The sequence below is a fragment of the Gorilla gorilla genome, chromosome 18 (assembly GCF_029281585.2).
Source record: "Gorilla gorilla gorilla isolate KB3781 chromosome 18, NHGRI_mGorGor1-v2.1_pri, whole genome shotgun sequence".
NCBI lineage: Eukaryota > Metazoa > Chordata > Mammalia > Primates > Hominidae > Gorilla > Gorilla gorilla.
In genome coordinates this window covers 112543508-112566599 of record NC_073242.2, presented here as the reverse complement: position 1 = coordinate 112566599, position 23092 = coordinate 112543508, and the positions used below count along the sequence as shown (strand labels likewise).

At 43.6% G+C, this 23092-nt stretch overlaps 1 protein-coding gene across 1 annotated transcript in view; it reads right to left on the bottom strand.

Annotated features, from left to right (window-relative positions):
* The window catches only part of HSD17B2 (hydroxysteroid 17-beta dehydrogenase 2), a 63135-nt gene extending 44823 nt beyond the window's left edge, over positions 1-18312 (bottom strand). Inside the window, exon 1 of the mRNA XM_019012880.3 lies at positions 17828-18312. Coding sequence (XP_018868425.2) covers positions 17828-18092 — 265 coding nt within the window. The 5' untranslated portion in view covers positions 18093-18312. The remainder of the gene's footprint in view (positions 1-17827) is intronic.
* Positions 18313-23092: the final 4780 nt, after the last annotated feature.

Below are 23092 nucleotides of genomic sequence, written 5' to 3'. Positions count from 1 at the left end.
TGTTAGAACTTCTTTACATAATACAAGAGGGAGATGCTCTACCAGTCCAGTACCATCCATGTCCCGTGTTGTTTGAGCTCCCCAGCAGCAACACAAGATGAAGCTTTCTTTCCACGGACAGCAGCACACAAAGTCTTCTCTGTGCACGGTCTCAGAGTTGATAGAACATCTTTAGAGGTCAACCACAACCAAAGAATTTAATCAATTCACTCAGCTTCTCTCTGCCCCCCATGCTGGGCTGGGTGCTACAGGTACAATGGTGACCAAGATGGACACAGTTCTTGGCCTCAAGGTCTTACAGTCTAGTGGAGAACTCAGAGTCCATGGCTAGCTCTATGAACTTTCCCCAATCCTGCTAAACTTATCATTGGTTATGTTGGTATTTTTTATCTTAGTTTTCAATCTCTGCTACTTTAAAAATAAATAAATAAATAATAAAAAATAAATAAAAATTAAAACTCGGGAGAATGAAAAATGATGATATTTCAATCTTCTCTTTTCATTTCTGTAGACTCTGCAGGGGTGTATCAATTGTAGTTTGCTTGGGATGTGCGCCTCTTCCAAATCTTCTCTACCTGTAAGACTTTTGGTTTGGCTTTTTCCCCTGCAGTCTAGGTGACTCTGATCACCAATTCCCTGATGTACGTGGGCTCCTTCTGTTGACTTCTGCATTTGCCATGCAGCCAAAGCCTGTGCTACCAGAAAAAAAAGTTCTTAGCAACTTTTAGCTAATAAGTGCTATAGTTGGAATGTGTTCCCCAAATTTCATGTGTAGTAAACTTAATCCCCAAATTCATATGTTGATGGCATTGAGAGGTGGAGCCTTTGGGAGGTAATTAGGACTAGATAAGGTCATAATGGGGCCCCCAAGAGGGGGCTGGTGGCTTTATAAGAAGAGGAAGAGAGACCTAAGCTGGCATGCTCTTGCCCTCTTGCTATATGATGCCCTCCACCATGTTATGATGCAGAAAGAAAGAGCAATTCCAGTACCATGCTCTTCGGTTTTTCAGCTTCCAGAAATGTGAGTGAATAAATTTCTGCTGTTTTAAGGCACCCAGTCTGTTATACTTTTTTACAGCAGTTCCAGAAGACCAATAAAGTGAACTACCCCTCTCCTACTACAGGTGATCTTCAGTAGACTGCCCAACACTGCCCAAGCTAAGAGAAAGGATATTTTTCCCTGGATTGTGAGTTTTGAGCATAAAAAAATAGAGAGATGGGCAAGACCTAGATTCAGGGCCCAGCTTTGTCATTTACTCTCCTAGCGGGACTAGGAAAAGCTAGTTCAAGGGAAATGCATGCCCAGGGTCTAGCCTTCTCTAGAGAGTTTCTGAGCAGGTAGAAAACCTCAAGGGATGCTCCCTGAAGGAGACTCATGCTATGAGCAAACTAGAACTCACTGACCATTCCATTCAGAGGACCCTCTCACTAGAAACATTTGGATACATGACAGTTCGCTTGCTCTGACCAAGGAGGAACAGCTGCCCACACTCAATTCCCTGGATCTAAGAGACAGTCAGACAACATCTTTGTTAAATTCATTATTTGCAAAGGCCTGGGCAGAAGACCAAAACAGAAAAAGAGGTAAGAGGATCCAGGCGTAGCTTCTCAATTTTTGGCAAACCAGAATGCCCACCCAAACAACAGAGAGGGGCACAGCCTCCCCAGTCCCACAGCCCACCAAGGAAGGACCTGGGATTGCTCATTTTTCCAGGGATCAACCCCTATAAGAATAGTCTCAGCAAACTACCTACAAGACTGTCATCAAATCTCGGATACAACTTGATTCCTGGTCATACACCACACAGACGTTATTTCCTGAGCACCTATGATGTGGTTGGCTCTGTATAAGGCACTGACGGCACAGTGTGATCCTATCCTTGGTGATGGTGAGCCCTTGATAGAGACCTGCACCAGGTGCCAAGGGCACATGAAGAAGCATCCAAAGCCCATGGGGTCTGGTAGAGAGCAGGGAAGATTACACAGTTAAGCAAACTCTCAAAAGTAGTATCCCCATTTTACAGATTAGTAATCTGAGGCTCTGAGATGTTAATTATCTGACCCAGGTCACACACCAAGCAGCCGGCAGAGCTGAGAAGCTGCAACTAACGATTCCAAAGTCCGTCCTCTTTTTTTCTTTTTTTATTTTACTTTAAGTTCCGGGATACATGTGCAGAACTTACAGGTTTGTTACATAGCTGTATGTGTGGCATGGTGGTTTGCTGCACCTATCAACTCGTCACCCTAGTGTTAAGCCCTGCATGCATTAGCTGTTTGTCCTGATACTTTCCCTCCCCTCACCCTCACCCCCACCCCAATAGGCCCTGATGTGTGCTGTTACTCTCTCTGTGTCCATATGTTCTCATAGTTCAGTTTCCACTTATGAGTGAGAACATGCGGTACTTGGTTTTCTGTTCCTGTGTTAGTTTGCTGAGGATGACGGCTTCCAACTTCATCCATGTCTCTGCAAGGGGCATTATCTCATTCCTTTTTAGTCCATGGTCTTTTTGCCCTGCTAGATAATCTCTCTAAACCTGGCGGGAAGGCACTTGCCTGCCTAGCAGTCTTCGTTTGCTCATGCATTCATTCATGCATGCACGCATTTCTTCAACACATGTTTATTAAGCATCTACTGCATACCAGGAGCCGTACGCAATGCTATCATTACAGAATTGAATGAAATAGTCAAGATAGTCTAGTGGGACTATGACACAGATATTTACTAGATAAATATTCAATTTCAAGGTGAGAAAAGTTCTATGAAAGTAACAAATAGGATATGAAGATTGAGAAATACACCTGGAGACTTAAAGCCTGGCGAACAGAGAATACCTGTTCAAGAAGTTAATATTTAAGCTAGTAGTTATCAGTTGGCAGGGATTTTGTCCTCATGAGGCATTTGGCATTGTCTAGAGACGTTTTTTCTTATCACAACTGGGGAGCAGATTATTGTGTCATCCAGTGAGTAGAAACTAAACATCCTATAATGTACAGAAAAGCTCCAACGACAAAGAAATTTTCCAGCCCCAAATGTCAATAGTGCCAAGATTTAAAAACAAAAACAAAAACAAAACAAAAGCATGACTACAAGCAGTTAATTGTCATGTCTTAGACTAAGACATGAAGGTGAAGAAGAAGCCAGCCTGTAAAGGGTGGAGGAAAAAGCATTCCAGGTGAAAAGAACAGTAAATGGAAAGACTTTAGAGCTTGGTGCTTCAAGCTAACTAGCAGGGGAGAGAGGTGTGGGATCTGGGGGCTCAGATTCCACAGGGCCTTCTGGTCTTGGGCAAAAGTTTGGGTTTGAATTCTCTACAACAGAAAGCCTTTGATGGGTCTTAAGCCAGAAAAAGACACTCAACCTACTCTGCAGAGAACAACTTAAAGAGACAAAAGTGGAATCCCAGAGGCCAGGGAGTAGCCCTAGAACAAATGACGGTAGCTTTGACTACATCAGAAGCAGGGGAGGTGACGAGCCGTGGACATATCTAGGTGCACTTGGAAAGTAATAGCCTCAGCACTGAGAACGAATTGTATATGGGTGGGCAGGGGAGAAGATGGGCAGAGAAATGAGAATGAAGGGGAGCTCTTGGGATTCTGGTCTCTACAGAATGCTGGGTAGTGCAGCTCACCAAGATGGGGAACCCTGAGCAAGGGCCAGGTAGGGAAGGGTCCCAAATCAAGAACTCAGTTTCAAGCATATAAAGCCCAAGACATCCAGTGGAACTGAGTACATAAGGTGTTGGAGAGAGAAATTGTTTATACAAGATTTTGAGCTGTGGTTCATTCGTAAAGTAGGGCTGGCTATCCATTAGCTTCACCTGGGACGGAGGCTCTCTGAAGAAACACCAATGCCCAGGCACATGCCTTAGATCAGGTAAACTTGAGCTCTGGGAGTGGGTGCCCAAGCATCATTATTTTTTAAAAGCCCCAAGGTGATTCTGACACACAGTGACAGTTGATATCCACCGGATTCAAGAAGCTGTCGCGAGGTGGAGACCTTCTCTGTATGCATGCAGCCCCACTATGGGGTTGAGAAGTCTCACCTTTGTGCCTTACCAAAGGAACTGTCTCTAGTTTGTGTCTATTTAAAAATTCCATCTCTGCTGCTTCAGTGGTTGGCTGAAGTCTATCTGTCAAAACAATGAACTGCTTGTAGTCTTGGGTGTTCTTGTATTACCTGCAGTTCCAGACCTTTTGTTCCAAGACTCTCTTGTTTATGGCAATGTCAGTCTCCTGATAAAGCCCCAGGGCTGTTTCCTCTCTTTCATTCTTTGGGAGCCAGAATGTTTGCAATCTCTTTTGTGAACTTTCTTTCCAAAATGCTCACAGCATCTTCTGACACCTTGTACTCAAAGCAGGAGATACATTCAGACCTGGCCTATTCTTCAAGGTGCAGTTAAATCTCCATTCCCTTTATTATTATGGGGCACCCATCATGTGACTTGCTTTGTACCTGGCACTTGGGGAAACCATGATCCACATCAATGACATGACCCGTCATCTAGGACAAAGTATCTCAACTTCAGAGCTACTGACATTTGAGGTCAGGTAATTTTTTTGTGGTAGGGGCTGTCCTTTCCATTATAGAATGTTCAGTGGCATCCTGGCCTCAACACTCAATACCTGTAGCATGTTGTCACTCCCCCCTACCCTATAGGTTTTGACAACCAAAAATATCTCCAGAATTGCCAGATATTCCCCTAGGTAACCAAATTGCTCCCAGTAAAGAACAATTGCTTGAGAGGGAAGAGTATATTAAATAAATAGTCACAGAGAATGCTGATAAAGAATATGAAAGGGTCATAAACAGGAGAGATGTAATTGAACAGAAACATATAAGCTCAACATGGGACTACCTGTTCCAGCCCAGAAAGTAGCCAGGATTATTTTCATCGTAATGCGTTCTCTGGTTACTTTATTGTCCTTTGTCTTCTTTGATTTCCTACAGCAGCATTCACTGTTTGTGTACTATGCAGCCAGGCACAACACTAAGCATTTGGCATGCTCATTTCATTTTATTCTCATAACTATTCTACTGACTACAAGCAGTACATTGTCACATCTTATACAACTGCCCTATAACCAACACTGGCACCACAAACAATTGAAGATTTCCTATATAAGTAAATTGCCTTTCTAACCAATAACATGTCATATTAGTCTTGCAAACTAGAACAAAAGCTGCGATGTCTATAGTGTCCACTTTTTCTTTATCTCTTAAGCAACAGCCTCCTAGTTCATCAGTTATCACAATCCTTTTTGTACTATTAATGTCTCTTCTTCAGGTCCTTCCTTCTGGATCTCCAAATCACTCCCCAAATTTCTATCTTCCACCAAATTTTTTCTTTTGATCTTCATGTTCCCTGTAGCTAATTCACCATCTTCTCCTTCCCTTTTCCACCAAAATTCTCAAATTTTCAGAGTTGCTCACTAACACCATCTCCTTGCTGCCTTTGCACTGGGACTCCTTCCTCTACCCTTTCCTGAAAGAATTCTCTCTAATCGGTATCCCCAAGGCAGTGAAAGCAGAGCTATCAGCTCATCTCATTTACTCTCTCCTCCATACTGGATGTTGTTTGTAACTATTTTCCTTGGAACCCTACACCACCCAGGTCTCCCTTCCACCTCTTATTCTATAGGTATGAGCGGACCCCACCGCCCAGTGCCCTGTCCTAATCTCTGTCTACTCTCATCTCTCAGATATCTTTTTAGGTTTCAGAGCTTCATTTGTCCTACCTATGTGGAAGATTAACCTAATTTTATCTTCCATCTTGGGCTGTTTCTTGGATTTTAGCCTCATTTCTCCAATTTAATTTGGACACCACCACCTGAATACAACCTTGGCATGTCAAATTCAACATGTCTCAAACAAAAGATATTATATTTTTCGCAAAGTCAGCTCCTCTTCCTCAGCCTCGCAATGCCTATGGTTTCTCTTCATTGTAAAAATCACCCTCAGACCCTCAGAATCATTCTCTACGTTCCTTTGTCTATGCATTCATTCCTTGAGCCTGTTGTGGACACCATGTTTTTCACTGGGGCCATAGTGCCTCCCTGCATGGAGCTCATGGTCCATCTGGAAATCCAGGCAGTCAAAAGAAGAATCAGAAAGGGCATTGATGAGAGCCATGATAGGGAGAGTCCAACGTGCAGTGGGTCTCTCCTTCTCTTCTCTGCCTAGGTCCAATAAGACAGCAAGTCCTACAGGGCTTCCTTCATAAAGTCCCTCCAGTTGGCTGCTTGCTCTTCCAACTCATGGCCTCTACCCCAGTCTCCTACATGCTCTTGCCTCTTCTCACTTCTGCCTACTTCTCTGAACTCTCACACATTATACTGTCCTGCAATATACTGGCTTCTTGCCTACCTGCTCCTCTATACTGCAAGTTGATTCAATGTCATGAACGCATACTATTTGCCACTGTATTCCCAGTACCAGGCACAGAGTTGCTCAATAAGTGTTGGTGAAATAACGAATGAATGGATTCTAATCCCCTTTCCACACTGCTAATCAGAGTTCTTTTTTAAAACCCTCCTATACCATTGTCTTCTTCTCTAGCTCTTCCCTAAACTTCATTCTTTACCAACATACCAGGTAGGTTCTGAAGTAGTAATCTAGAGGTAGCCAGGTAACAACCCCCGGGCATGACTGGGAATATTTGGAAAACAGTGACAAGCTTCATGAGCACAGAGCACTTATGATTGCTCACTGGAGAAGTGCCAACAATGCTAATGGAGGGAGATCAGGAAGTTCCTGGCTGTTCAGTCTTTAATGTTCTCTGGTGCTATGGGGTAAGGAGTTCTCTTTCTTAAGGAATGAAAGTCAGCTTTGCCATAAGATTCTGTGTCTGAATGTGGAAGGTACTTGGGTCAGCTGAGCAGGTCTGAAAAAGATGGCAGCCAATGCCCCTTTCCCTTAAGGGGAGCACACTTGCCATCTACCTGTCTGCACTGCTTATATTATCTCCTTGAGCTAAAAGACCTGCATTTGAATTCCAGCACTGCCAATTACTTATTTGTCACTTGGCCTTACTTATGTAAACTCTTGAAAAACCTCAATTTCTTCATCATTGAGTGGGGTTAATAATAAAAACCATTTCATCAGTATCTGGACCATGGTCACTCTAGAATAGGGTATTGAGTATACCGTGTACATTGGCTCCTCTTGTGTACACTTAAAGATTTTCATAATTTTTTTTCCATCTGCTCACTGCAACATCTAACTCCCAGGTTCAAGCGATCCTCCTGGCTCAGCCTCCCTAAGTAGCTGGGATTACAGGTGCCCACCACCATGCCCATCTAATTTTTGTATTTTTGGTAGATATGGGGTTTCACCATGTTGCTCAGTCTAGTGTTGAACTCCCGGGCTCAAGTGATCTGCCTGTCTCAGCCTCCCAAAGTGCTAGGATTACAGGCGTGAGCCACCGTGCCTGGCCCATAATATTTTTTTAAATTATCTTATAAGGTGTTTGTGAGAATTAAATGAAATTAGGCATGGAAAGTGCTCCTTGCAGTGTCTGACACATAGGAACCCTCTGATACAAGGTGGCTCTCAATAACACAGTCACACCACTATCCTGGCTGTGAGGGTTTTGTGGCACCGAGATCATCTTATCCGTTCATTGGTTTGTTGTGCTATGTCTTCCTCCGCTAGAATTAAGCTTCATGAGGCAGGGCCTTATTCTGTTTTTGCTCCACACTGTATCTCGAGTGTGCATAGTAGGCAATTGGTACTGAAAACATGAGCTGTGAAAACAACCAGCTTCGGCCCCAGCCACGGCTCACATCAATCACACATCCTGCTCCCAGTCAGCACCCTTCGCTCCCCACCTAAGAGGTAATGCCCTGCCTCATAGAGAGATGGGGACTCAGGAGGAAATGCAACAGGTGAACAGTTTGCCTAGAGCAAAGGTCTTCACAATCCAGCACCTCCCAAAGACTCTCTGCAACAGAAGAACCAAAAAGACAGCTCAGGGTAAATTATCAGGACTGAGAAGAATCAGGAGAGAAAACCCAAGAGGCTAGAGTGGTCCCAGCAGAAGCTCTCAAAGAGGTCAGAGCTTAAAAGGCCATGAACCAAAGTTAGACAGCACAGAGCCAAGGGTCTCAACACTGGAGAAGCATCTGTCAGTGAAAACTGGGATTAAGCTGAGACCTGCAAAGCAAGTCTGCTACAAAAAGAGGGCTTGCTAGCCAAGAAACAGTCAGAGTGCAAAAGAACAAAGGAGCAGGGCAATATTGTATGAGGCTGATGAGGCACATTAATGAATGGCCCAGAAGGCAGAACTCTCATCGCCTATATTCCTTTTGTCTCCTTTGCCAAGGGGATTACTGAACTGGAAAAGATAGAAAATAGGTAAAAATCATTATATTTTATAAAGCAGCTACTATGTATCAGGCAGCAATATATATTCACAATCTTGCTTAATAATTAGAAGAGATATCAATCATGATTCCACTTTATATGTGAAAAAAATTAACCTCATAGAGGTGAAGCAGCTTTCTCATGAGTGCAGAACTAGTGAGTAGTCTAATATCTTCATTTAGATACTGTATATCTTAAGAGGGAAGCTTAAGATGGATGGGGGGCTCACTGGGGGTAAACAGCCCAGTGCTGACCCCATTTAAGTTCACAGTCAAACCTCCCTGGACCATTTTCATACCAGCTGCAGTTTGCAGTTTAGACACAGCATCCGCTATTCAGAGAGAGTCGATTTTCTTTTCTTTTTTCTCTTTCTTTTTTTTTTTTGGACAGAGTTTTACTCTGTCACCCAAGCTGGAGTGCAGTGGTGTGATCTCAGCTCACTGCAACCTCTGCCTCTCATGTTCAAGCGATTTTCCTGTCTCAGCCTCCTGAGTAGAGTAGCCGGGATTACACGTGCACACCACCATGCCCTGATAATTTTTTATTTTTAGTAGAGATTGGGTTTCGCCCTGTTGGCCAGGCTGGTCTCGAACTCCTGACCTCAGGTGATCTGCCCACCTTGGCCTCCCAAAGTGCTGAGATTACAAGCGTGAGCCACCATGCCCAGCCAGAAGTGTTGGTTTTCTGAACCTAGTGTGACAGGGGAACACTTCTTCCCCACTTCCTATGCTGTCCGCAGTATGGAGGGATATCTTTCAGTGTGACGCTCCTGGCCCCTCTGGCTCCTCTACACTCCTCCCCCCAGGGAGGTAGAGCAAAGTATCTGATTGGTGAGTTTCGCAGAAAGAATTGGACATGAACATTTTGCCTGGTGCAAAGGTCTTTTCTCTCTCTAGCAGGAGAACCAAATGAGAACTCAGAGGAAATGATCAGGACTGAGAAGGAGAGGAGAAAATCCAAGATGCCAGACCCTCACGTGGACCCTGTCCTCTCTTCCTTCCAACCTCGCAGCCTATAAACACCTGTGCTAAGCCCAGCTGCCCAGTCCAGGCCCCATCTGTGGGTGAGGCCTGAGACTTTTCGACCTTGCCTTGGCTGAGCACCATTATTACCACATGCCTAAGACCCGTGCTCCAATGCATCTATCAGGAATAAAGCTGATGTCTTAAGCCCCCTGTCTCATTTCTCCATTGGTTCAGAATTCAGGGGAAATTCTGTTTAGGGACTGACCCCACCAAACAAAGCAACAGCATCTGGTGAAGAACCCTGCATTTGTTCTGATTTAATTTCACCTCATTTAGTTCCAGTTGGGTTTGTATTGCTCATACCAACATGGTATGTGATATTAACTCTGAGTCAACAGCTCAGAGGAATGTCAAGAAAGAAACTGGAAATGGTTCAGAGGAGGCTAAATAGAATGATGAACGTTCTGGAAACTAGGCCATGGGAGGAATGGTAAAAGAAATGAGAAGATTTAGTTCAAAGAAGATTTGACTCTGATATGATGCAGTCCACATGTTTCAAGGGCAATCATGCAAAATAATACTTTAATTAGATTATGTGACTTCCAAGAGCAGAGTTAACTTCAAGGGAAGAATATTTCGCTCATTATAAGGAAGATATTTACAACCATTAGCATTGTATAAAAATGAAATAACTTCCACCAATAGGGGGTCAACTCCCTGTCACTGGGATTATTCAAAACCCCAATGGATGAAATGGGATGATCCTGAAAATGGTGTTCAGGTGTTGGGAAATGGTTGGGTCTGAAACAAAGTTTATCTATATGATTTTTATAAACCCTAAAGTGGCTGAATGAGCTGTTCTTCGCTCCTCACCCCTTTCCCCCCAATATCACAAGTGACCTGAAACAAGGAGGGCAGGCCAGGGGAGACCCCTTGCATGTGGCCAGATCCTGCCTGGGGAGCCCCAGTCCCCACATCGCCCTTGCTAATGGGAGGGAACATGGAAGCCTCAAAGCTCTATGTGCTCCACTAGGGAAAAGCTTGGCCCAAGAGGAACTTCTTTCTCCCCTCATCCTTCCTTGAAGGAGTCTGTGATAGCCTGAGTAAGAAGACAGAGGCCCTGACAGCAAAGTAGCCCACAGAAATGATGTCAAGAGATGCAACTGCATAAGCAAGAGAAAAGTTTCTTCTCTGCCTGCTCCTCTCTGCAGGAACCAGAGCAGAAGTTGAAAGCTAACATTTGGCCACAAGAATGTGTTCTGTTTGATCTATGGGACTGTTTAAAATATAAGAAAGAGACCAGATGCAGTGGCTTACACCTGTAATCCCAGCACTTTGGGAGGCCGAGGCAGGTGGATTAGCTGAGGTCAGGAGTTCGAGACCAGCCTGGCCAACATGGTGAAAGCCCATCTCTACTAAAAATACAAAATTAGCTGAGCATGGTGGTGGGTGCCTATAATCCCAGCTACTTGGGAAGCTGAGGCAGGAGAATTGCTTGAACCCAGGAGGAGGAGGTTGCAGTGAGCCGAGATTGTGCCATTGCACTCCAGCCTGGGTAACAAGACCAAAACTCCTTCTCAAAAAATAATAAACAAATAAAATAAAATATAAGAAAGAAATCATTGCCAACTTGTTTTAAATGGGAGATTTCACACACAAAGATCCACAATTTTCTATTTCCCCTTAAATACCACAAAAATGGCAAAGTGGCAATAATTGACTGGAAGTAGGAAGCAGCTGCCTTCTCTAGTCACGAGGTATGTGCTCCACTTTGCATGGAACTTAGCACCCTCCACCAAGTTTTAGACACTGAGGCCAAGTGCAATAGCTCTGGCTCATGCCTGTCATCCCAGCACTTTGGGAGGCCGGGCGTGGTGGCTCACGCCTGTCATCCCAGCACTGTGGGAGGCTGGGCGTGGTGGCTCATGCCTGTAATCCCAGCACTTTGGGAGGCTGAGGTGGGAAGATCACTTGAGGTCAGGGGTTCAAGCCCAGCCTGGTCAAAATGGCATAACCCCCTCTCTACTAAAAAATACAAAAATTAGCTAGGCATGGTTGTGGGCCCCTGTAATCCCACCTACTCGGGAGGCTGAGGCAAGGAGAATTGCTTGAACCTGGAAGGCAGAGATTGCAGTGAACGAAGATCGCACCACTGCACTCCAGCCTGGGCGACAGAGCGAGACTCTGTGCATAAAAAATTTAAAAAAAAAAAAGAAAAGAAAAGAAAGGGAAAAGGATCACAAGAGGAGATTGTAATTTTTTTAAAAAACATGCCAAATTTAAAGTTTCAGGCTAAAATTCTGGAAATATGAGTCAGGAGCTCATAAGAATGTCAGGTATACAAAACCACGATTTGCCAATCCTCTCACAGAGGAGATAATTGATACCACAGGAGCAGGTATGACTTTGCTGCTGGGTAGAGAATGCAGCCATATAAGAAGCTGGGGTAAAGACAGAGTCAGAGATTACCTTGGAGGAAGTGTAGGAAGAACCCGGAAGAGTCAAAGGACAAAGAAGCATGGAAATGCAGTTCCTGCAAGGCTAACGAGGCCATGAAAAGAAAGAAGGATGGTCGGCAGTGCTGGAGCAGAAGTCAAGCTCTGGTGATTAGAAGGACACCAGTGACACTTAGAGAGCAGTTTCAGCAGCCTGGTGGAAGCCAGTGGATGTTCTATTTGTGCCACATCCTGGGTAAGCAGGAGCACGCTTAAAACCAAATCAGCACAAAGCCTTGTCCAGGGCAAGTCAACAATTAAGTCACTACAGAACAATGGAGCTTCCAACAGCTCAGCCATGTCACTCTGCCCTTTTTATGCAAATGACCCCAGCAAAAAGAACAGCAAAGGTAAGTACCTAAGTGAGTGGGCAGATTGGGACAATCCTATTGTGTCCAACTAATGACCATGAAAAGGAGAGGACGTTTCACCGACATAGTTGGTTCCCTCACTGTGCATTCGCTCATTAACATTGTGTTAGGCCTAACGTGCTGAGAGACTGAGAAGAGGCACATGGTCATAAAAAGAGACCTGGTTCCTGCCTTCAAGCCGCTTGCAGTATGGTTGGCATGGATTTCCATGCAGTCAGAATACTCCCCAATCAAAACACTCCATCTATAATGCCTGATACAATCATTGTTCAAACTTTCACAAAATTACCCTGGTTAACAATACCTTTTTTATGCTTCCCTGTAGTAGGTAAAGGTAAAACTTAAACCGCATGATAAGTGGGGACATTTGTTCATGTAAAAATCATCTGGTAGACTGAATTATAGACTCACTAAGGGCCATCCTTTCAACATCCACCATCACTTTGTTGCTCATGCTTCTCCAGCATCTATCTACAAATCTAACCAAGTTCTATTTCATTATTTCCAATTTCCAGTGACACTTCACTTGAACTACCCTTCACTGCTCTCAGACTCAGTTCTGAAGTCAAGCTTAGCACATGGCATCTCTCAAATCCTCACCCTCTGCAAACATCCCTAGCCCTGTGTATGGTACTCTTATTTCATCGTCCCTCATAAGCATCTTCTACACCCAATCAATTGCCAAGCTCTGTATTAAGCAGAGTCATGGGCACATAACAGATGTTCAATATTTACTTGTTGATTGAATGGACACATTTTATATCCTGGGTAACCTTTGTGGTCTAATACCAACTATGGATCTAACACTTCTAATGACAGTGGTTAAGAGGACGGCTTTTGGTGAGAGATGGATCTGATCTGGGTTTAGTCCAATCTTGGCTACTTAGTAGCTCAGTGACTTTGGACACATTTCCTTGTTTACAAATGTAGTGTTGTGAGAATCAAATATAAAATGCATGTAAAGGTTAGAGGACAGAGATGTTATTTCTCTTAGTCTCTTAGTCCACTGTCAATGTTTATCCATCTAAATAATCTAACATGAAATCCAAAGGAGTCCAAACCCCAAGATGATACCCATGGTATTCAACTTGAGAACCTTATTTGGACTGTTCAGTAATTGCAAGAAGGGATGATCAGTCACCTGAGACACTTTCTTGTGAGCATAAATTATTTTCACTGAAAACAGATCTTACTTCTCCTCCTGGATCCGTTCTCCAATATATCCAGTTTTGAAATTTTCAATTAAAAATTATCTAATGCAGCAAGCTTTATTGAGTGCTAGCTGTATTCATTGTAGCTGCTTAACCAATTAGGCTGGAATACCTTCTCACTTTCCCCCTAGAAAACTAATTTTAGCTTCTTAACGAGGTCCCTCTTTTTTTGTCAAGCTTTCCCCAGCTCCACACACAAGACCTGTGTCTGCCTGGGATCCTCTTTGGGAATGAACCTGGAGGTTTCTTATGTGCCCCATCACATAGCCACAGTTGGGTGTGGCCATGTCTTCCCCAGTGGTCCATGAAGCCCTGAGGTGTCTGCTCTGTACACAGTAGATGCTGAATCAGTACTCAATATTTGAGATGACTGGAGGGGGCAGGATGAAAGGCCAGAGGATAGAAACTTGAAGTTACCTGTGCATCTCCTGCCAAGCTCAGAGGGTAGGCTGAGAAGGACAACGCGTAACCTCAGAAGAGGGGGAAGGAACTCCAGTGAATGCGTGTCCAAGATGAAGGAAAAGTAGGAATTTTGATCCCATCACTTGACAGTAATTGCATGGTCTTAAAATTTTCTTCCCCCTTTGCTTCTGGAAAATGCATGGCACATACTGGGCCCTCAATGAATATTTACTGAGTGAATACATGAATGCTTCTTCTCTCTGTTTGTCAACGTTTTCTTTTGTTCTTTTTGTTCCTTCATGTTCTTCCTAACTACTCAAGCTTTCCCTTCACCACCCCAATACAGTCATTCTCTCTCTCTCTCTCTCTCTCTCTCTCTCTCTCTCTCATCTGCTAACTCCATCTATAGTAGTATAACATATGCAGGGGTGTGTGTGTGTTTGTGCGTGTGTGTGTGTGTGTGTGTGTGTATTATTTTCCATTTACAGAGGAGAAAACAGAGTCCCAGAATCCAAAACCGAGCACCAAAGTTTACACAGCTGTCCACACAGCTAGTAATAAAGATGCAGCAAATAAGATCCTACGCCCCCAGAATCCTCCCACTGTTGTATGCATCAATCCATGGTGCACTTTGACTCCCAGCAGCCAGCACCTGCGATTCTTTCCCCAAAGGGCCAGAACCCACTTTGCCAGCCAGTGTCCACATGGTGCCAGAAGTGCATGGAATTAAGTCTCCCCTCCTGCCCACAACCAAGGGGGAACAGGGGTGACTGCCCTTAACTAATGATTGACTGGTGTGAAGGCATAAAGACTGCAGCTCTCTAGTCTCCAATTGGCACAGCTCTGATGAGTGATCCACACCACCCCATGTCCGCCCAGGGTGATCAAGCCCAAGTGACCTTCAGAGGACTTCTCAATGTCGCACCCTTACCTGGCTTCTTCCTTTTCCCTGCCCATCTTCTCTGGAAACCCTCCTAATAAATCTTTCCCACAAATCCTCACAGAAAGCACTGCCTCTGGGGACCTAGCCTAAGGCAAGGTAGATGCAGGATTCAAACCCAAGCCTGTGTGTCTTCAAAGTTTTTTCCCACTACGTTGTGGTTGAGATGTTATTACAATTGTGTTGGTCTGCTCTTTGTTCATTTTACAGTTATACATTTAAAATGCATCATACAACCCTGTCTCTACTAAAAATACAAAAATTAGCCCAATGTGGTAGCACATGCCTGTAATCCCAGCTACTTGAGAGGCTGAGGCAGGAGAATCACTTGAACCCGGGAGGCAGAGGTTGCAGTGAGCTGAGATCATGCCACTGCACTCCAGCCTGGGCAACAGATTGAGACCCCATCTCAAAAAATAAAATAAAATAAAATAAAATAAAATGCATCACACATACATTTTAAAAATTTGAATAGCCGCTGTGGTTTCAGGTATCTTGAAGACAAATATGTATTCAAACACTCTATGCTTGCTTACTTTTTCTTACTATAATTATATTGTCTCTGAGGCAACAGACTTTTGAACATCTTAGCAAAATGAAATAAAGGGCTCAAAGGGGAGAAAAAAGTTATTTTTTTAAAACTTGTCTTTGTAATTGCCTCTCACCTGGGTCCAAAATTAAATACAAACTAAAAGGAGCTTTAGCTGTTTTGTGTTCTCTTTTAAGTATTTTTATTGTATGAGTAATGTAATCACACCAGAGAAATTTGAAATCCAGGGGAGAAAATAACACGCAAATACTCTAATCCAACCATTAACCAACTATTTCCTTTATAAACTATTTCCTTTCATTTACAAACTATTTCCAGTACACTAATCCAACCATATACAAACTATTTCTTCCAGCTGTTATCACAGCTTTTTGCCCAGCCCGGGAATCTATGCATTTGACGTGGCTGTAGACTTGTTCCAACCCTGGGGTTTCCTGTGTGTTTTCCTTTGGCCCAAGCAGTTTTCCGTGTAACACAGTCCTTGTGGCTGTCATTTTTAATGGTTGCACATTGTTATACCCAGAGGATGTACCATATATTATCACCCTTTTTGTTGCTTTTGATATTTAATATTATTCTTAATTAAATAATAAGATTGTGTTGAATGTGCCATTTTGGTTTTGCTTCTACTCTTTTTTTCGTATTTCAGATTATGTCTTTAAAGTAAATTTCCAAGACTTGAATTATCAGATAAAGGAACCATATGTATGGTTTTGATGTACACTGCCACATTTTTCTTCAGTCCTGCCCCACCAAAATGCATGCTAATCTATGTTATCATAAGCCAATCTGGAACAAAGGTTATTCCAAACTCAGCGTGGCTTCTTCATTCTTTAAAGAGTTCTGGTCTAACAAAATGAATTCATTTTAAATTTCTCGATTTCATACAAAGGTCTTGAAGCCTTGTCTAGAATGATATGAGCACATAGCATTCCTCATAAAAATGACAGAGAACTTGAAAATAACAAAGAACGTGAAAGTGACATTTCAGTCATCCTTAAATATATGTAGTGCTCATCTTAATTCTAAGCTTTCTTCATTGCCATAAGCATTTCATGCAGGGATTAGTCCTTGAGCTTGAGTTGCCTAATTGATTCAATCATCCTCACTCAACATTAAACGCACGCACGGCACCTTTCAGTGGCTGATGTGGGCTCACTGAGTTGGGTGCATATTTTGTGAGCATTAATTAACACCTGCATCTTGAAATGCAGAGGATAAAGAATGTTGACAAAATAAACAAGCAAGAAGGGAGTCCCATTTTCTCAGCTACCCTGTGGTTTGCCTGAGCTCATCCTAAGGTTTCATAACAGAACAGGACACAGAACAGGAAAATTGAGACTCTCTTACAAATTTCACCGATAAGCCATTTGAGAATTCTAATAAAAAAGTGGAAAACCCAGCCAGACTCCCAGATACATGATTCCAGGTGATATCAGACATTCTTGCAGATAAACATCCCATTGACTGAATTTTCTCCCTTTAAACTTTCAAAAATTAATTTAAAGAAGCTTGTTTTCTGTGGCTTGTCTAACCCCAACAAACACCAATTTGCATTTTGTTTCAAGAAAGCATTTTACTTTAACCCAATAACAAAGTCTGTTTCTCTGCAAAATTGTCAAGCCCCAGATTTTCTCCCAACCACATCCCCATCCCATTCTTGCCTTCACCCTGAGGATCATGGTCAGAGGGGTGATGGTCTCCCCCAAATGATTCCACAGCTGATTTTTTTTTTATTTGGCAGGGCTTTCTGGGTTAGGATAACGCTGGATAATCCTAATTACAGCCCTATCCAAGCTTAAACTCCGTAACCAAACAAAAATTTTACAATTCAAAGAAATTTAATTTGGCCTCACACTTGCAGTGGGGAAACACACACACACACACACACAGACACACACACAGAAGGGAAAAACTGGCAGCTCAGCTAACAGGCAACTGAATATTGGACACGATGCCAAGTTGGTCCAATTAAGAAACATTAGAGGTCTAATGAGGAGCAGTTCAGACAGGACACAAGCTTCTTGACAGCAGCCAAGCAAACTGCAAAGTCTGCAGCCCAGGTGAGTGAATGCCTTCAATATTTCAAAACAGCAAGGGACAAGTAGAACTTGGCTTGTAAGCGTTCTTGCATACCTAGGGAAGAAGAGTCCAGATGGAGAACCTGGCCAAACATTGATGTCAGAACAAAAGTCCATTTAAGCCTAAAAAACAATCTGTGGGACATTCTTGGGTACAATAGAACACATGAAGTATTGCCATTTTGCCTATTAATATTTATTCCTGGGAAATTAACAAAATCATTGTCCGGGTGCACTTCATCCTCTCCTTCCCTCCCACTACCAGCCCCTTCAAATGCACCTCCTGGAAAAAATGGAACGAAAACGGTGTCATGAAAAATACTTGGGTGAGGGCTTTCATTTACTCCATGCCAGGTATTTTATTTTTAAGCCAGATTTGACAAAGTCCTGCTAAGGCAAAGCAAGTTTCAGATCATACCCTCAGTGAAAATTGTAGCACCGTCTGCTTACCTGTCACCAGGACTGCCTTCTGATCCACAGGTAACAATTCTTGGCCAGATAAGTAAGTATACATGAGGAAACATGACACCGAGAAGAGGATCAAGCCCCAAAAAGGGGACAGGATGAGCAGGCAGACTGCACAGAGGCCTGCCAGGCAGACCATCCAGCTCCACAGCTGCCCCGAGCTCTTCTTGTATTTGCAAAATACTGTCCCACATAGTACTGTGGGGACAGCCAGGCAGATCCATGCTGTGTCCGAGAAGAAAGTGCTCATTCTCAGTGACTTGCTGCACCTTCAAGTGCTCAGGGCCAGTGAGTCTAGCGGGCAAAGGCTGGCTGGAGGCAGCCTGAGTTATGCGAACAGAGAGTCAAGAAGGGAGGGGAGAAAGCAGCCCCAGCCCCTTTCGACTGAGCATAGATTAAGCATAATCATATTCCCAGCGGGTAATTTAAACCAGTGTGCACTTCAACATAAATACCAAGGCACTTCCTATTTGACCGCTCTCCCCCCTCCCCACCCCCTGCATACACAACACATGCACATACTCACCCACAAACACACACCTTCTATTTTTTTTTAATGACAGTCCACCTCTGGAGCGATGACTAATTGGATAATAATTGACAGAATTTGAACTGCACGGAGAATAACAGGAAGATCCTCTAGCTCACAGGAAAATACTGTCTTCTTCAAGAGCCTGCAGTATGTCTGGGTGCTGAGTCCTTTTTCTGACTCGGGAGTGAGTGAGAGTGTGTGTGTGTGTGCGTGTGTGTGCATGCATGCATATAAATATAAGCAATCGATGAAGTTTGGAAAATAGATTCTGTAAGGGAAGGCACCTCTGATCTGGTCCATAGCTTCAGGACTCCTACAAATCCCAACTGAGGCAGGCTGAAGGGTTGGATGGAGAGGGATATGAAAGTAGAGGAAGATATTCCTTGGTAGAGGAAAGTGCTTTGGTCTTGCCTGAGTGGAAACATGCCAGGGAGAGATAATAATGACAATTAACTAATAGCAGCTAATATCTATTGGTAGTTTTTTGTGGCAGAGGCTGTGTATAGCTGCTTATTTGTTCTTTCTCTTATTTGTTCTATTCTATGCCAGCCTCCATTCACTGGGACTCCTCTCATTCTCCTTGAATACAATATCCTTATGAAGTTGATTCTAGTATTATAGTAATTTTACAGGTGAGGAAACCAGGGCACAGAGAGGGTAAGAGACTTAGTCAAGATCACACAGCAGTGGAGTCTTGCAGCCTGATCTCAGAGCTTTATGCCCCTAAGCATTCTATTCCACTGCCTGCTTTAGGCAAAAAAAAATTTAAAAAAATTAGTGCATTATGTGCTAGATCTTTCCTACTTTCACCCCATTTCAACCTTATAAAACTGTTTGAGGTGGGTGTTATTATTATGGTCAGTTTACAGAGAGAAAAACTGAGGCTGGGAAAAAATAAATCCCTTACTCACAAGTGGCTTAAAAGCCAGCACTCTGCAACTACAGCACCAACTAACCGTGCTGAGCCAGAGAGGGGTTACTGCACCTGGGCTCAGGGCATGCCCCATGTGGGCCACATGCCTGGCTGGAGGGAGGCGAGGTTGTGATAAAGGCTGGACTTTGGCATAGCTGGAGAGAAACATTCTCTATTTGAGGTCAGTTTCCCTGTATTCAAATCTAATCTTAACTCCACTACTTATTAATTACATAGTCTTGGGAGAGTCACTTCACCTCCCTAGATCTTCATTCCTTTGGCTATAAAATAATATCATATCCTGCCTGGAACAGTAGAAGGAACCTCATAAATGCTAGTGATTCATGTTTTTTAAACAGGAGGAGAATGAAGAATAAGAGGAAGTCGTGTAAAACAAAGTGTCCAGTGGAGTATAGACTTGTCTCAAAACACGTGCTGGAGTTAAATGAGGGGCAGGAGGAGGAAGGGAGAGGATGCCTTTTGTGGATGATGTTGGGGAGGCAGGACTCGGGAAGGAAGGGACCCAGCAGCGTATCCCCTGTAAAGGGAGGTGAGGCAGAGCCCACCTGGGCTCAAAGCCAACTCAAGACCCAAGGGAGAAGGGGTGGGAAGCAGTGTCTTGTGAACCATTACTGTGCTGTGGGACTGTGGGGTTGGACAACAAGGCAGTTATGAGGGTCTACGTGGAGTAATGGCAACTGTTGTCTGCCCTCCCAGCCACATGGACATTTGAGTCAGGGAGACATTACCAGCTCCAGGCCAGGAAGCTTAGGGACAGGGATCTGGAATTGTCTTTGGCTAGCCCTGAACTCTCCCTCCCTCCACAGACCCCAATTCCTTCCTGGGTGCCATCTGAGCCACGGGGCACCTCTCACAATCCTTGTGGCCTCACCAGCCCAGAGCATCCTGGCAGTTAGCTCCGGTCGAAAAACAGCTTCCAGGTGGGGAGACAGGACTAGTTATGGTTCTTCGCTGAGAGTCTTGGCATTTGGTCAGTGGCTCCCACATTTGGGCTGGGCCAAACACCTGCGCAGGCTTCCTGCCAAGTGCACGCCCACTTGAGAGGAGGTGCCGTTTCTCCTGGAGGCAGCCCTTGCGAGTTCCCAGACCTACTCTGTCCTGGGGCTCCCAAGGGGAGGGCAAAATCTATGAGCAAAAGCCACCCTCAGGCCACACAGAAGTCCCATGAAGGATACTCCCTGAGCCCTGATGGTGAAGGGGCTGAACAGTATTAAGAACATGAGCTTTTGGGTCTCACAGACTTCTAAATTGAGTTCGAATCCTGGCTTAGCTGTGAGGCACTGGGCAAGTTACCTGCCCTTCCTAAGCTTCAGTTTCCTCTTCTGTAAATTGGCGGTAGGAGGAGTCCTTCTTCCAAGGGCTGTTTTGAAAAGTGAATGACACCATTCTTGCATTGTCCCTGGCACTTACAGGCACTCGTGGATGGTAGGCACTTTTCTCATTGTTGGGAGTACCCACTGCCTCTTAGCCTTTTTCCTCTGAGCAGAGAGAGAGGTTCTTGACAGCTACCTCCTCACTCATTTATTTCTTCTTTCAGTTCAGCACCCAGCTGTTTCCTTTGTCATCCTTCAGATATCTGCTTAAACACCACCTCCTGTCACCCAATCTGAGTATCTCCTATCAGCACGCTTTATTCATTGCCTTTGTTGCACTTAGCTCAATCCACAATTATATATTTACTTTGATCATTTTAAGAACGTTTTCTGTCTCCCCTACTAGACCATAAACTTCACGAGGCCAGGAACCTTATCTGTTTATTGTTTTTCCTTTACTGTTCACCACGTGCACAGTCCAGTGCCTGGCACATCACATGTACATAATTAATATTTGTTGGAAAAATATAGGAAGAATCACATCTCTTTTGAGAGTCTTCTAGGTGGCCAGTTCTGCACCAGCCATGGAGGAATTAGTGAATAATATAGACCCGGTTCCTGGCCTTGCAGAGTTGAGGACGCAGTGCTTCCAGGAGGCCTGCTGCAGGAGCAGAGACTAGTGGGGGTGCATGGTGGTAGAAAGGAAGGCTATTTACCAGTTGGGGAATATATGGAATTGCAGAATCCCCAGGTGAGAACTAGCCCAATCCTTTCTAAGCCCTGAATGTACTCATCCCGACCTCAGGGTCAGTCCATCTCAGAGCTACCACTGAATGAAGATTTCCTGCATCCTATTGAGCTAAATCGTGTCCCTTGTTTGTCCCCACCATTTTGTCGTGAAGCTATTCTCGAGGCCATCATGGCTTGGCCAGTGTCCCCTTGCTTGCAAGCTTGCTCTCAGCCTTCCAGGGAAAAGGAGCCAATTGGACCAACTCATTCTTGCTAATGATGCCGGTGGGTCAATGTGTCATTTCCTCCTGCCAGCAGAGGGGCCTTTTGGAAAATGCCTTCTGAAAACAAAACATCCTACCCAAAAGAAAGGATTGCCGCCCCCCCCAAAAAAAATTGCTAGGCAAAAAATGCTGGGGAAAAAAAATGCTGAGAATCCTCCAATTACACTTTCTTAGAATTGGTGGATGTTGAGTTTAGAAGAGAACTTGAAGAAGGAACTTCCCACCTAAAACGGGAATTCTCTCTGTAACATCCCCACCAAGTGGTCATCTTGTCTATTGCCAGAACATCTCTGAGAACAGGCACTTCACTGCCTCTGAAGGCTGATTTTCCCATTCAAGATGGCTCGGGATATTAGAACATTCTCCTCTAGGCCAAATTCATCTTGACGTTCGTCTTCCCACTCCATATGGAGTCAGAGGATGTCTTGTTCTATTTCTTTCAGATATTTGAAAGATATTTCAGAGCTCAAACATTTTTAAAATCACATTGTTACAATAATTGAAGAACATTTTCCTATGATAAGGGTAATATAATGATGGCATGATTTGCCAAGCAGAGAATGACTGTGTGTTGATGTCATAGTGACCCAAAGTTCAGGACATGGACAGGGTGGTACAAGCCATAACAGATCATCTCAGGGACATCACAGAGATCTTGTTGGTAAAAGGAGTTTTTTGTTCGTTTGTTGCTTTTTGAGCATTAGAGTGATAACTAATGTTTTGAGTGTTTGTGATTGTGCAAATATCATGTATTACATATTTATCTATTTTATACAGTGGGCAGGAGTGGGGAGACTAGGAGAAGATAGCCACAACTTGGGGCTGGACCATGCCTTTTTTCTGTCTTTGAAATAATATGTGGTAAAGGTGTCTAAACTCCTCAATTATCATAAATTCCAAGTAAGTCAGATCTCATTTTTTTTTTTTTTTTTTGTATAGGGTTTCAGGGATCGGCAGCCACTTCTCAGAATGGCATCCAATTACTTACATCTCCCCTGAAAGATTAGGCCCAGAACTGGGCACAATATTTTCAGTACAGTGCAAAGAACATAGAATAGAGTAAGATTATCACCTGCCCTATCCTTGAAGCTTTATTTTTGCTTATGTGTCCAAAGACTTATTTGCTCTTTTAACAAAAGTACCCTATTCTTGACTACCATGGTGTTTGTTATCAAATAAAATTTGTTTTTATAGTTTCTGCATCACTTTTAACTTTTTATAGTAAAATATCATACACATGAGGAGAAATTATCCAAAATATAAATAAATACCCATTCCTCCATAGTGATATAAATACATTATCAGCTAGGTGGATGAGAAGAGACAAAACTCACATGCTGAAGAATTATAAATAATGGACATAAATACTCCTTACCTCAAGGACTTGGAGTGTAACTCCCCATTAAGTGTGAACTACACATGGTAACTTTCTTCCAGAGTGCAGCATGAAAACAGAGA